The 13,333-nt window shown below is 36.9% G+C and overlaps 1 protein-coding gene across 4 annotated transcripts in view; it reads left to right on the forward strand.

Annotated features, from left to right (window-relative positions):
* The window catches only part of myh10 (myosin, heavy chain 10, non-muscle), a 63,723-nt gene that overhangs the window by 19,656 nt on the left and 30,734 nt on the right, over positions 1–13,333 (forward strand). For 2 of the 4 annotated variants that reach the window (XM_039689046.2, XM_089133785.1), the window contains exons 4-9: positions 4,722–4,749; positions 6,278–6,380; positions 7,184–7,213; positions 10,358–10,375; positions 12,086–12,178; positions 12,806–12,869. In XM_039689046.2, coding sequence (XP_039544980.2) covers positions 4,722–4,749; positions 6,278–6,380; positions 7,184–7,213; positions 10,358–10,375; positions 12,086–12,178; positions 12,806–12,869 — 336 coding nt within the window. The remainder of the gene's footprint in view (positions 1–4,721; positions 4,750–6,277; positions 6,381–7,183; positions 7,214–10,357; positions 10,376–12,085; positions 12,179–12,805; positions 12,870–13,333) is intronic. The other 2 variants (XM_089133784.1, XM_089133786.1) reach the window with 1 other exon arrangement.

Genomic DNA, 13,333 nt, shown 5'->3' on the forward strand with positions numbered 1-13,333 from the left:
ATGGTGACAACAGTCAATCATCACAGTTTCTGGAGTGAATCGTGTTCTGTACTCATGGAACGGGCATTTAGGGTCTAAATGTGGTTGTCTCCTTTCACTCCTGAAACTTTACAGGGTGTACATACATAGCCATACATGAGAAAGTGTAATGAATGTTTGTGCGTCCTATGTTACTGATGTGAAAGGGACTGTAGCCCTAGCATTGGAAGGTTTTTCCTTTGTGTCCACTCTCTGGTGTCTGGCAGCGATGTGGTTTGGTATGCGAGGAATGTTCTGTCGTAGGTTAAACCAGTAAAAGGGGGTGGGGTAGGATGGGCCAGCTGAGGGGGTGCGGAGTGAGAACTTTGGAGTTGAAGCTCAAAGTGCTCTGTGTGGATGTTTTGGCTCAAGCACAAGACTACCCTGATATTAGACTAGACAGAGGCTGATAAATGGTTAGGCTTATCTATAGATTTATAAAAGCTGAATTTTCAGCAACCGTCACATAGCCTAATCTGTTTTTATGAAGAATTTCATTAATTTGGGTGTTTAATCAGAATCTTGCCACCAATTCTTCCCATTCTGATCATGTTTGGAACTGATCAATGAACAAATTAAAAATAGTAGGTTATGAGTTAGCCCATCTTTGAAAGCTTGTGTTGGAGCTCCATTTGATTTTAATTGTAATTTCTACACATTACATTGTGTCTGAATTATGCATGTTTACTTATGCTGGCACCTCTATAATCAGCCATTCTTGGTTCAAGGAAGAGTTGCTAAGGCCTTAACAAAGGATGCAGTGAAAAGAAGTCAAGAGCCCTCTCTTCACTTGATTATATGCTTCCCTTTTCTGCAGCTGTGCTGATAGGAGAGGCCATTCTTCAGAATCCTTGGCTGCCATATCTGTGTCTCTGTATCCGAGACGGATAGTGTCATGAACGTTTACAGAGGTTGATGTGAACCACACAGAAGGAAGCGTCTCTGAGAGTCCTCCATCCTGTGAACTGCTTCCAGTTCTTGTAACCTGAGCCCTGAACTTTTTATCTAAAACATTGTCTTTCGAACACGACATCTATCATAGTTCTGCTTAGGACATCGTCAATCCTACATTCTTTTCATGTTGATTCGTGCTTAAGGAGACAGTGAGTTATTAAGTCATTGCGTTTAATGCAATCTAGCTTCTGAACAAAAGATTTTCCAATGCGTTTATTAATCTCTCCTGCATTTTTACGTTTTTTTGGCCTCTGATACAAGGGCGCCGGGTTCTCAAATTTTAGACTTTTAGTGAGCAAACTGAATCCAGGTGGAGGAAACCCCATACTGTGGATCTGCCCAGCTGTAGATCCTCTTCGTCCCAAACAGCCTTGACCTCCTGCAGCCAGAACAGGAAAGCAGTCAGCACTGTTTTATCTTCAGGCATCCTTAGTCTGTTCCCATAGGTGGACTTAGTCAGATAGCCCTTGTCTCATTAAATGACTGCAGATCAGACTTCTTTCAGTGCCTAAAGGAATGATGTAAATTGGTTTTGGCACTCTAAACAGCCTCACTTCTTTTTAAGAGAGTTTGAATCCTCTCAAAGTCTTCTGAAGATGATAAATGATGTTTAAAACAATCATAATTCTGACTTCTTTTAAGTTATTCAAAACACAGCTGGTATTTTATTTTAATAAAGGTCTTGGATCAATTTCCTGCAGTCTATTCACACCAGGAGACTTGCAACCAAGCTAATAAAGCTCCCAATATCATGTGGTTGGCCTGGTTTATCTTAAATGGTACTACTTGGTTCCACCAGACCTGCACCAGACACACACAAATGCCTGACGTTTCAAGTATAGCCTGAACTCAGCAGTTATCTGATACTGCAAGGGCAACAGTTTAACAGTGACGTGAAGTTATTTATCTACATCATTAGCAACATTCTGCAGCAACAGATTCAGGAACTGAGACACCACCCAAATGATCACTTGGAAGAGCTCCCAGGGTGTGTGTGTGTGTTAGTTCACCCCTCGTTTACAGAGGTTCACCCCAAGGATGCAGAGAGTTGTTATGCTGTAATACAAATAAATACTAATCCAGTGTAGAAGTGGGTGATATGACTAAAACATGAGAAATGTTTCTCATGATATTGATAATATACGTCATGTTACAAACAATTATTACAAACAATAAGAAAAATACAATAGAACAAAGATACAAAATAAGTTTTTTTTGTTGTTTTTTTTTAGGTAAAGTAGGTCTATTTACCGTGTAGTAGTAAGAAGTAGAAGTAGTAAGGCTTGGCTCTATGAGTTAAATATAAATTGATTTTTATTAAAGATACAAAAGTTTAGGGCTGCAACTAACAATTATTTTGATAATCGATTAATCGGACGATTATTTTTTAGATTAATCGGATAAATTATCTCATTTTTTTGTTTATTATAACTAAATAAACAAATATATATATATATATATATATATATATATATATATATATATATATGACCATAACCTATGACAAAAATGCTATGATAAAGTAGATTAGTGGATAACTCAGCAAAAGCCTAGAAAAATGTGCTCTAACTGTCCGTGTTGCGCGCGCGGCAGGGTAGAGCGGCGAGGGAGTGAGACCTTACGTGTGTGCCTCATGAAGCACATGTAAGAAGCACATGTAGCATGTAAACAATCCCTGTGACGTAATCAGACCAACTAGTCGATAATGACATTCGTTGACAACGATTTTCATAATCAATTTTAACTGATTTTATCGATTAGTTGTTGCAGCCCAACAGAATTTATTCTGTCTTTTATTTGATTTAAGGGCTCATTCACGCTGACAGTTTTTCCCAGTGGAATGGTCTTGAGACCGTTTTTTTTTTAAAGCGCATGTTTACATAGAAAAACAATGGAAAAGTTAAAATAGCTTATTGCAACGGAAAAACGTGTTCTGTGTGAACGATCCCTAATGGCACTTTTCCATTAACAGTACCAGCTCGCCTCAACTCGCTTTTCGCTCCGTTTTCCATTGCAGACAGTACCGCCACAAATAGTACCCGGTCGTCATAGCAACACCTTTCGTTTCTCTTTGCCCCATCAAGCTCTCGCTGGATCCTCTCTTCGGCAACCAAACAAAGGAAAGTCTGCAGCTCCTCGTTTGACCGCGGCGTATTCTTCTGAGTTGCCGTAATAATAATAGTAGTAAGTTTAGAAACTATCTCTGGCCAAACTAGTTCAAAATGGCGGGGATATTCTGGATACTCCATCTGGCGCGTGCAATGATGACGCAGTGAATGGTGAGATTTCTCTCTGACCAATTATCAGTCGTCATTGTTTTCACGTCACATTTTAGTATCGCCTCAGCTCGCTCAGAACCTCAAATGCAAAAAAAGTACCCGAAAGCAGGTACAGGTACAACTTTTACACAGTGGAAAACAAAACCGAATCGAGCTGGTACTGTGTAGTTGAAAAGCGCCATTAGGCTACAGTCTCTTTGAAACAGTAACAGTACCAACTTTTGGATTTGAAATAAAATAATTAATAAATGTTGTTTTTGTGGTATACAGCCGTGAATTAGTTGCACACTGCAAACACTTCATTGAGCCCTTGCTGCTTCTAGACCGCATATGTACTGCATACCCACTGCAAACGGACTGTGTGTGAACCTGCTGTCAGTGATGCACAAAACCATCCTGAAACATGACAAGTACTGTGTATAGGTTTGCTGTACTATGTGGAGGAAGTAGTTTTCTTTATGAGTTTGTTGAATCAGAGGTCTTGCTTGAGTAGGAGGCTGGAGGACATTTAGTACATTGAATGTGATCATCTGTGTCCAGTCGGATTGTTCTGTCTCTCCTGTTCCAGACTGGGCATGACCTGAGCTCAGTGTGTCCTAACACTGTGGCTAGTATTGGCCATTGCCCACAGTCCATGTGCATCAATGTTTGATTAAAATGAGCTGAAGCACTTAAAACATACTTTCTCATGCACTCCAGCTGCAGCATACTTGGTTGTCGTTTAACTCTTTGTGCCAGAGAAATGAAACGCATAAGCAGGGCAGTGGTCAGTTTATGTCACATTGAAGCTACCACATCAGTATCCGTAAAATGATTTTGCGAATCAAAATTCAAATCTTAGAAGAAATATGATATATGTGCAATTCAAAGGCTTTTTTAAACCCACCCTCAAATAAGTGGCCACATGATGTGCCTTATCGACCTCTTGCAGAGGTTTAGTATCGCTATGAAATGACTGCTTCAGAATTTTCCTTTAAACCTTCACTTTTGAAGTCGCAAAACTATTCCGTTTTTGGAAGACCAGCCTGTTTATGAAGTGAGATTTACAGATGGGTGAGAAAGCTACTTTGGCAAGAGACAAGATGTGACATAACGAGTTTCACAGATGTTTCATGGTTTGCATTTTAGGCCAACATGGCATTTTCATTTGGCACTGATTTCCATTTCAACTGAGCCACTAAAACTTTCCGTCTGTTGAAAAGACAGAATAATCCTAATGTACAACGTTGTATAAATACACAAATATGATTTTATCAGTGGGGAGAAAAAAAACTTAAAATATTTGTTTATTTTGCAGGATTACTTTGGTGAACATGTGTCTTCTGTATTTGATAAATCACTTTCTGGTGTTTTGTTGTTGTTGTTGTAGTTTTAGGCCCTTTTAGATGTCAAAATGTATTGATTTGAATTAAAGGCTCAGATGAGCTTAAATGAAAATGCTGACCCTTTTTTCCTCTGTCTCTTTTACAGATCGTGAGGACCAATCAATTCTTTGCACGTAAGTAACCATTAGGTCATCTCTTTTCAACAGTTACAGGTTACGTCAATCAGTTTGGGCTGATGGAAGTGATGTCACATCCCAACGGTTGCACAGGAATCGGCTTTTTTGGAAGCATGCATTTACAGCCATGCCTGAAAACATGAGTCATGCATCATTTCGGCATTAAATATCAGTAGCTGCAGCTGTTCGGCATGTAGAGTCAGACCCACAGCAAATATTAGTCAGTCTATAAGAACTCATCCATAGAAATGAGAGCTCTTGATGCATTAAGCCTGAATTATTGTCTTTGCGCATTGTAAATAAGTAAACAGTCTCTCATATCTTTACAACATGTCTATGTAACTGACGGAGAGTAGGTTTTTACATCTTCTCTCAAAGTCGACCCCTTCTGACCTACTGATACCACTACAGCACACCCACTATGAAGGCATTGTGTCCATGAAACCATATGTAGCTGGAATGCAGGGTTAAGGAATCTTGCAGTCAATAGCTTGAAGACAAAACAAGCAGACATATTTAAGAGCTCTTAAAGGACTGATTTACCAAAAATGTCATCATTTACTCGCTCTCATGTATATAAACCACCATTTGACGTTTCCCTCCGAAAATGCTGAAATGGCTATGGAAAATGCATCAATTAAGAATGAAGAGATGACCATTTAATTCATTCTTGTATAGCCTGAAAAGTACATTCAAATGTGAGTTACTGTCGACATTATGTAATATGACGATGTGCTATGCCTTTATGTAAACCTGTAGTGTGCATCCAATCAATGACACTGACACCGCAAATATGAACGTTAACCCTGGCTGTAGGAATGTGCAGTGTGAAACCCCAGCTTAAGAATGGTTAACCACAGGTAAATTATGAGAATTTCAAGTGTGAAAAACCCCTTGAAATATAGTGCACAATCATATGGACTACTTTTATGAGTTTTTTTTTTTTTTTAACCTTTTTGGAGATTGAGGGCCATATCCAATTCTCTTATATATATATATATATATATATATATATATAATTTATATAACTTTTTTTAATTCACCCCTTTGCTTGACATCTTGCTATTCTATTTCTTTGAATAAAGCCAGTATTAAGTGAATGTCTTTACAGGCCTTTGTGGAAAATGTCTGGCTGTCTGTCTAAAAAATTTTTCCATTTATGGGCAGTTTAGCGAGAAGAATATTTGAATTAGACTTTTTGTGAAGAACTGTATTTCTTGTATCTGTATCACTCCGTTATAAGGTTAAGTAATTAAAACACCATCTTATGCATTCCAATAATATTAAATAAGACTTTTAATGTTTACATGAAAGCCATTGTGTAATGCACCAGCGCTGCTGAAAGGAACTGCAGCTGGAAAAACAAACGGCAGATGCAGGATGTAGCCTGATGGCTTATTTAGCTTGTGGAATGCATTGATCATGCAAATGTACATAAATACGTATCCAATCTGTTGTATTTTGGGTAAAGCTGTTGTCTTGTGATGTTTTAATGTTTGCTTTTAATTGTAATTTTCTTTTGCAGAGGGGAATCAGGTGCTGGAAAGACAGAAAACACTAAAAAAGTCATCCAGTACCTGGCTCACGTTGCATCGTCACATAAAGGAAGGAAGGACCACAACATTCCAGTGAGTTCCTTTTCTTTCAGCCATTCGCTGAATCATTCATTTTGATATCCGTGTGGGATTTCACTAGTGGTTTAGATGTGGAGGGAATGATGTGTTTTAGGGTGCACTACTAAGCAGAATAAGATTAGTGTAATTGTACTTAAGAAGGTAGACTATTGACATGCCGACCTTAAAAAAGGCGTGATGCGATGCAATAGGCAAAGTTGTCAGTCTTATCGTCTCTTTATGAGAGGGTTTTATGAATTTTAGTATATGCATATGCCAATTCATATACATAGTGCTTTGCAAATAATATTAGTCTAACCTATCTGTATTGCATTTACAGATGAAGCTCTCGCAAAGTAATCTATTTTATCTTAGACACATTAGTTGGTTACAATGACATCAGGGTGCTTTTACTGGAAGAGTAATTTTAATCAAATTAACATTCATCAGTGGATAACATGCACTTGTATGTCATGGATAGTGTTGTGTAGATTCTAATGTACTGATAAGGTGGATAGATGTTCATCCTGTAATAACTACTGGCTCAGATGTGTGCGTGTGTAAAAGTAGTACACATTGCTCTGTATAAAGAAATCATCTTAAAGTCTGCAGTGCTGGCCTGATAACATGTATTTCTTCAAAAATATGTGAAAGCATGCTGATTACTTGTACATGCTGCAGTCATCGATCTTACTGTATTCGCATGGCCAAATATGCAACATAATAAAGGCTTAGATCTTTCCCATGGTCTAAGATACTTGCAGAATGTGGCCCTGATGCCTTCTAACATATTACATTTGTTTATTATATACAAACAGCCAGAATCACCTAAAGCAGTCAAACTCCAGGCAAGTTCCCTTTAAGCTTTTTATACCTGCTCTGCTTGTGCATGCGAAACTAACCTGCTGTATAAACACCAATGGAATGTAGCCTATCCAAAGTGACATTTTCTGCACTCTGGGAGATGGTTTGATAAAAATAAACACGTTACTTGAAGGGGTTTGAATGGTTTACTTTTATTTTTTGCTAAATAGTTTTGAATGTATGCAATCTTCAAGATGTGAAAAGTTATTTTTTAACTAGGGATGCACCAAAATGAAAATTCTGGGCCGAAACCGAAAATTTGGGATGCACTTGAAAACTGAAATCAAAACTGACTTATTTTGTATAATTGTATTAATATTAGACTTTTTTTTATTTATTAAATTCAATAATTTTATTTTATATGAATTTAAAACATGCAAGCCAATAAAATAACCACACTTTTATTTTAAAGTAACATCAAACAGAAAATATATAGTATACTTTAAATTAGGGCTGTGCAAAAGTTAATTGCGATTAATCGCATCCAAAATAATCGTGTTTACATAATATATTTGTGTGTGCTGTATACAATTATTTTGTATATATAAATAACTATGCATGCATGTATATATTTAAGAATTATTTGTGCTTAAATTCTGTATATATTTATAAATACATAATCTATATTATATAAATATAAATATTTTATATATGAATAACATATTTTCTTAAATATATACATGCATGTGTGTGTATTTATATATACAAAATAATTATATACTGCACACACAAATATATTATATAAACACAGACTTTTATTTTGGATGCGAATCATGCGATTAATCGCAATTAACTTTTGCACAGCCCTACTTTAAATATATAATTTAAAGTAACATCAGACAGAAAATCTATCAAAATATCAAATTATTCTTCATTCACTTCTATGCAACAGAATCAGATTTAATAGATTTATTTATTTTTGTCCTATTTAAATAATGTAGATATCAGAGCATGTGAGTGGGGAGAAGAGCAGTGAACGAGAGCTCAACTTCCATAGGAATGAATTGAAAATGCACAAATTGTTACAAAAAACAAAATTGCTGTGTGAAAGTGAAACCTGAGCATTGAACACTGAGAGGCAGGTTGGCATATACTTTCGTCTGTCATATTATCATCTCTCATTTTCTGTCTATTTTCTATTTCGACCAAAAAACAAAAATGCAGCCGTAATTTTGGTGCATCCCTAATCTTGGTGTTGGATAAAAATATTAGAGATTAGATAGTGAATGCTTGGATGGCTTGGGGCATAGTGGTATATTTAAGCTTGCATGATGTGAAAACCTGTCATTTTATTGGAATTTCATCTTTAAAGTAGTCTGGAAGTAATGAGTTGATCATACAATCTGACTTGATATCTAATGAAAGGTTCAGACTACACAATTATTTTTTTATGTTACGATGGTCACTGTGTCAGGTTATGCGAATTTGACTCCTAAATTCTTGTGTCGTGGACAAGAAACATGTCAGACTACACGTTGCTTCTCGATCAATCATCGCTTGTCTTTAAAGTCGACGTGAAACGGAAGTCATTTTTTTCCTTGTCGTGACGTATATCCGAGTGAAACGGCTTCTGAAATTAGAAAAAAAAAATGTAGGGCAGGGCTTGATTTCGTCCTTCGGGAATTGATTGGATCATTGGAGGGCGTTGCAAATAAAATGGAGGCAGATTCGAATGCGATTCTCTGAGAGGCGGGGCACCCTCATCGGATCTGGCCGCACCCTTTCGCCATTCCACGTGACCGAAATAGGTCGTTTCGATGGGGGAGGGCAGGGTAATGTATTTGATTAAAGATTATAAGGGTACATGAATTTTAAAAAAATAATGAAGATGCACAGATAAATCATTTATAATAAACACTACAATATTACATATAAAAAGAAGATTTGTCAAATTTGATTTCATGCCGACTTTAACGATGTACGTGATTCTAGCGACTGACTTCCATAAACAAGAACGTAAACAAGCAGTCTACCGAAGTGGCGTGTTAGCTTAATGCTAATTCCAGTTCTCACCGGGTTGCTGAAGCATCTCTGCTATCGTTCACCAGCATTTATAATTTTCACTCTGTCATGGTGTTCCCTCAAGGAAACATCATAAAGGCAGGAGTGATGTTTGCCATAGCTCTATGAACCTTTTCCTCTATTGCATAATTCCACTTAGCAGTAGGGTTGGGTATCGAGAATCGAGTATCGATTGGAACCGGGACTAACTTTTCGTTTTTCCCGGAATCGTTCAAAAGTTAAAATTTCGATTCCTACTTTCAATATTCACAGTCCGCCGAGCGGAAGAAGAAACCGCTGAACAACACCAACGAAGAAGCGTCTACCGGAAGTGTTGGCATAACCGCGCGAGTCGAACATGAGTAGCTTACGTCGGCGGTCCAAAGTGTGGCTTCACTTTTCTAAAAAATAACGAAATCTCGGCAAAATGCAAAATTTGTGACAAAAGGAGTATTTGTGACAGAAGGAGTATTTCCTTCAGAAAGGATTATTTCCTTCAGAAAGACTGTTGGTTAGCAAGGTTAGCTAAACTTTTTTGACCCTGCCTCTTAAAAGAATCGGAATCGAGAATCGTTAGGAACCGGAATCGAAACAAGGAATCGGAATCAGAATCGTTCAATTTCAAACGATACCCAACCCTACTTGGCAGCACCAATACCATCGTCTCTCTTTAGTTTCGCCATGTTTGAAAAGCTTCTGTGCTCCAGATGTGACCGAACAAAAAATTAAATATACTAGTCTTTCTATCGGGACATCGTGAATAGTCACAGACCACGACACCCTACGTCAAACAGATCTTGCCAAAATCGGCCATATCGTGTAGTCTGAACCCGGCATAAGAATGAGTGTGTTACAGATCCTTGCATGTTTTTAAGATTTTGAAGCAAAAAAACCTCATGAAACCTGAAAGATTTTTGCACCACACATGTGTCAGTTGTCTCATTTAGACCAGCAACACAAAAGCCTTGATCATAAACTGAGAATAAATCCTTCAGATATATTCACAACACATTTTGTTCGACTTTTAAATCACCCCTTGCTGAGTGTGTTCTGTCTGTCATGTGTTTGTGTACATTTCCCTCTGTGACATTAATACCTCTGTTTCCATTGTAATGATTTGATTACAGAACGGAGTCCTGTTTTATGTGAGTAGCTTGTAGTCCCTTGTTTTTTTCCCCATGTCTTCTTTCTTATCACACCACTTTTTTTGATGGGTCTTTAGTTTTTTATTTGTTTTTACTGATGTCATTCTCTATAACATCTGCCATCTTAATTATTCTTTTCCTCTCTCTTTTTGATCCGATACATACTATACCTTTGGGGTGATGTCAAGTAATTTATATGTCTGTAAAACTACACTGTTGCGTGTTAAAATACTGCATTATGGTGCAGTGGTCAAGGTGCTGAATTCCCCTTTCTCAAATAACGTTACCCTGCTCTGTCCGTACAGTTGGAAGGTTCTGGAATGTCCATTTACAAAGAGCTCTGCTTCAAAAAGCTCAAATTCCAGTAGTTCTTGGGATATTTTCTACAATATTGGAAGTGTCTTTTCAGACCTTTTTCTTTTTCTAAAAGTTTCTAATGAAATGTCATATTAATGGTTTATTTATCTCCCGTTTAGATGAGGGTGAAACCTGTTTCTGTTACTAATTATTAGGGCTTTCAAATGATTAATCACGATTAATCACATCCAAAATAAAAGTTTGTGTTTGCATAATATATGTGGGTGCACTGTGTATAATTATTTTGTATATATAAATACACACACATGCTTGTATATATTTAAGAAAAAATATTATTTATATTTATATATAATATAATTTATATATAAATCTTCATGCTGTATATACATGAAAATATTTCTTAAATAAATACAAGCATGTGTACAATAATTATACACAGTGCACCAACATATATTATGTAAACACAATCTTTTATTTTGGATGTGATTTAATTGCGATTAATCGTTTGACAGCCCTACTAATTATTGTTTTTAAGTTCATTGTTCTGACTTGAGTTACTGACTTGTGCTCTCAGATACACACAGATATGTTAAAATAATTCAACAATTATTAAACAGAGAATTGGATTAATCTTGTAGTAGTCTATTTCAGGCTCTTTATAATAACTTTTAAAACTTTAAACCACAAAATTTCCTTCACTGTATCCACTATTCTGCTCGTTTTGGTTACGCAATGGGAACAGTTGATAAAATCACAGTGGTCATTCTCTCTCATTTGTGCCGTGATGTGTTCCTGTCTCATGACAGCAGTAAGAACAATGGGACACCTGTCCAAACTTCCTATCAGATGGAAATGGACAACCCCAAGGGTGTTTAGGGGGTATAAAGGGGTGGATGTCCCAGATTTATTGCGGGGGGGAGCTGTGATGTGGCGCAGTGGGGATTTGGGCGTCTGTCATTTCTAAATTAAGGAGTTTCCTGACCAACACCACAGTGCTTGTAGTTCAGGCAGCCAGTGAGAATTTGCACAAAAACCCTCTAATGGCTACCCAGGCTTTAATTAGGTTTGTAGGTTAGTGTATTTTTACTTCATGTAGATGGTCTGCTTCTGGTTTGAGGGTCGAATGAAGAGAAATGGATGGCTACAACATCTCAACAAATACTGTAAAGAATGCAAATAGATACAATTTGTGATGCAGATGAGATGGAACATTTGAGTTTGGAATAATTAGTCTCACTCAAACTTACGTGTGTTAAAGGGGGATGTTGAAAATAATGAATAAACTGATTCATCTGTGATTGTTGGGTTAAACAGTCGCATATGTTCTTGTATTAACCTTAATGTAACCATGTAATAGTGAGTGTTATCTAACCAGTGATTGTTGCATTACAGGGAGAGTTAGAGCGTCAACTCCTGCAGGCAAACCCTATTCTGGAATCTTTTGGGAATGCCAAGACAGTGAAAAATGACAACTCTTCACGCTTTGTAAGTTTGTCAATTATGACTGATCTGATCATTTCATCATTTTTTTGCCAATTGTAACATTACCACAATGTTTTGTTACATTCGTATTACAATTCGGCAATGGTATTTATTAAGTTTATTTACATATTTATTTTTATATATACATATATACTGTATGTATATGTATTTATTTGTTTTTACCTTGCATGTAGCATCTGGAAAGGGCCATTTAGTTACACACGTCACCAAAATCCACATTCAGCATAAAAAGAGCTAGGCGTCTGTCTTATGTCTGCTCCTCTGGCCAGCTGATTGAGTTTTCGCTGGCGTGCATTAAAGTCAGCAGAAAGCTTTTAAGCATACAAACAAATCAAAAGCCTCACAGGAATTTAATTCTTCGAGTCTTGCTTTAGGAAATTATTTCGGGGGCATTTGCTGCAAATAAGCGTGTATGTTAGCCTCTTATGCATACTTTGAGTACCATTTCCTTTTATGTAGAGCTATTTAAGCATGCTTCATATCACGTATGCACAAGCCACTCTGTTCAAACAATTAAAGAGACGATCATCTGTTCAAATTATGATATGTTGATTAGGCCCATAAAATATAGCGATAGTTATGAAGCAATGGTATTTTGTTTTTCCACAGGGCAAGTTCATCCGCATCAACTTTGATGTAACCGGTTACATTGTGGGGGCCAACATTGAAACCTGTATCTTGATCTGATAACTGCTCAATTGCGTTTGAGTAATGCTGCAGCACTGCTAACACTGATATGGGTGAATTTTCTGTGTTTATTATCAGCAGAAATAAAGGTATGCGAACTGACTTTCTGTGTGCTTTTGGAAATAGTGAAACGATTTAAAACTGTTACTATAGCTTGAGTTAGTATGCCAGGGAGGAACCACATCATAAGCTGGCTTTAAAGGAGTAGTTCACTTTTAAAAAAATTTCTGCTGATAATTGACTCACCCCCATGTCATCCAAGATATCCATGTCATTCTTTCTTCAGTCGAAAAGAAATTAAGGTTTCTGATAAACATTCCAGGATTTTCTCCATATAATGGACTTCAATGGGAACCAAACGGTTAAAGGTCCAAAAGATAGTTTCAGTGCAAACTGTTCAAAGGGCTTTAAATGATTCCAGACTTTTCAAGCGAAATGATCGCTTATTTA

The sequence above is a fragment of the Pimephales promelas genome, chromosome 8 (genome assembly GCF_988280905.1).
Source record: "Pimephales promelas chromosome 8, fPimPro1.hap1.1, whole genome shotgun sequence".
NCBI classification, from domain to species: Eukaryota; Metazoa; Chordata; class Actinopteri; order Cypriniformes; family Leuciscidae; genus Pimephales; species Pimephales promelas.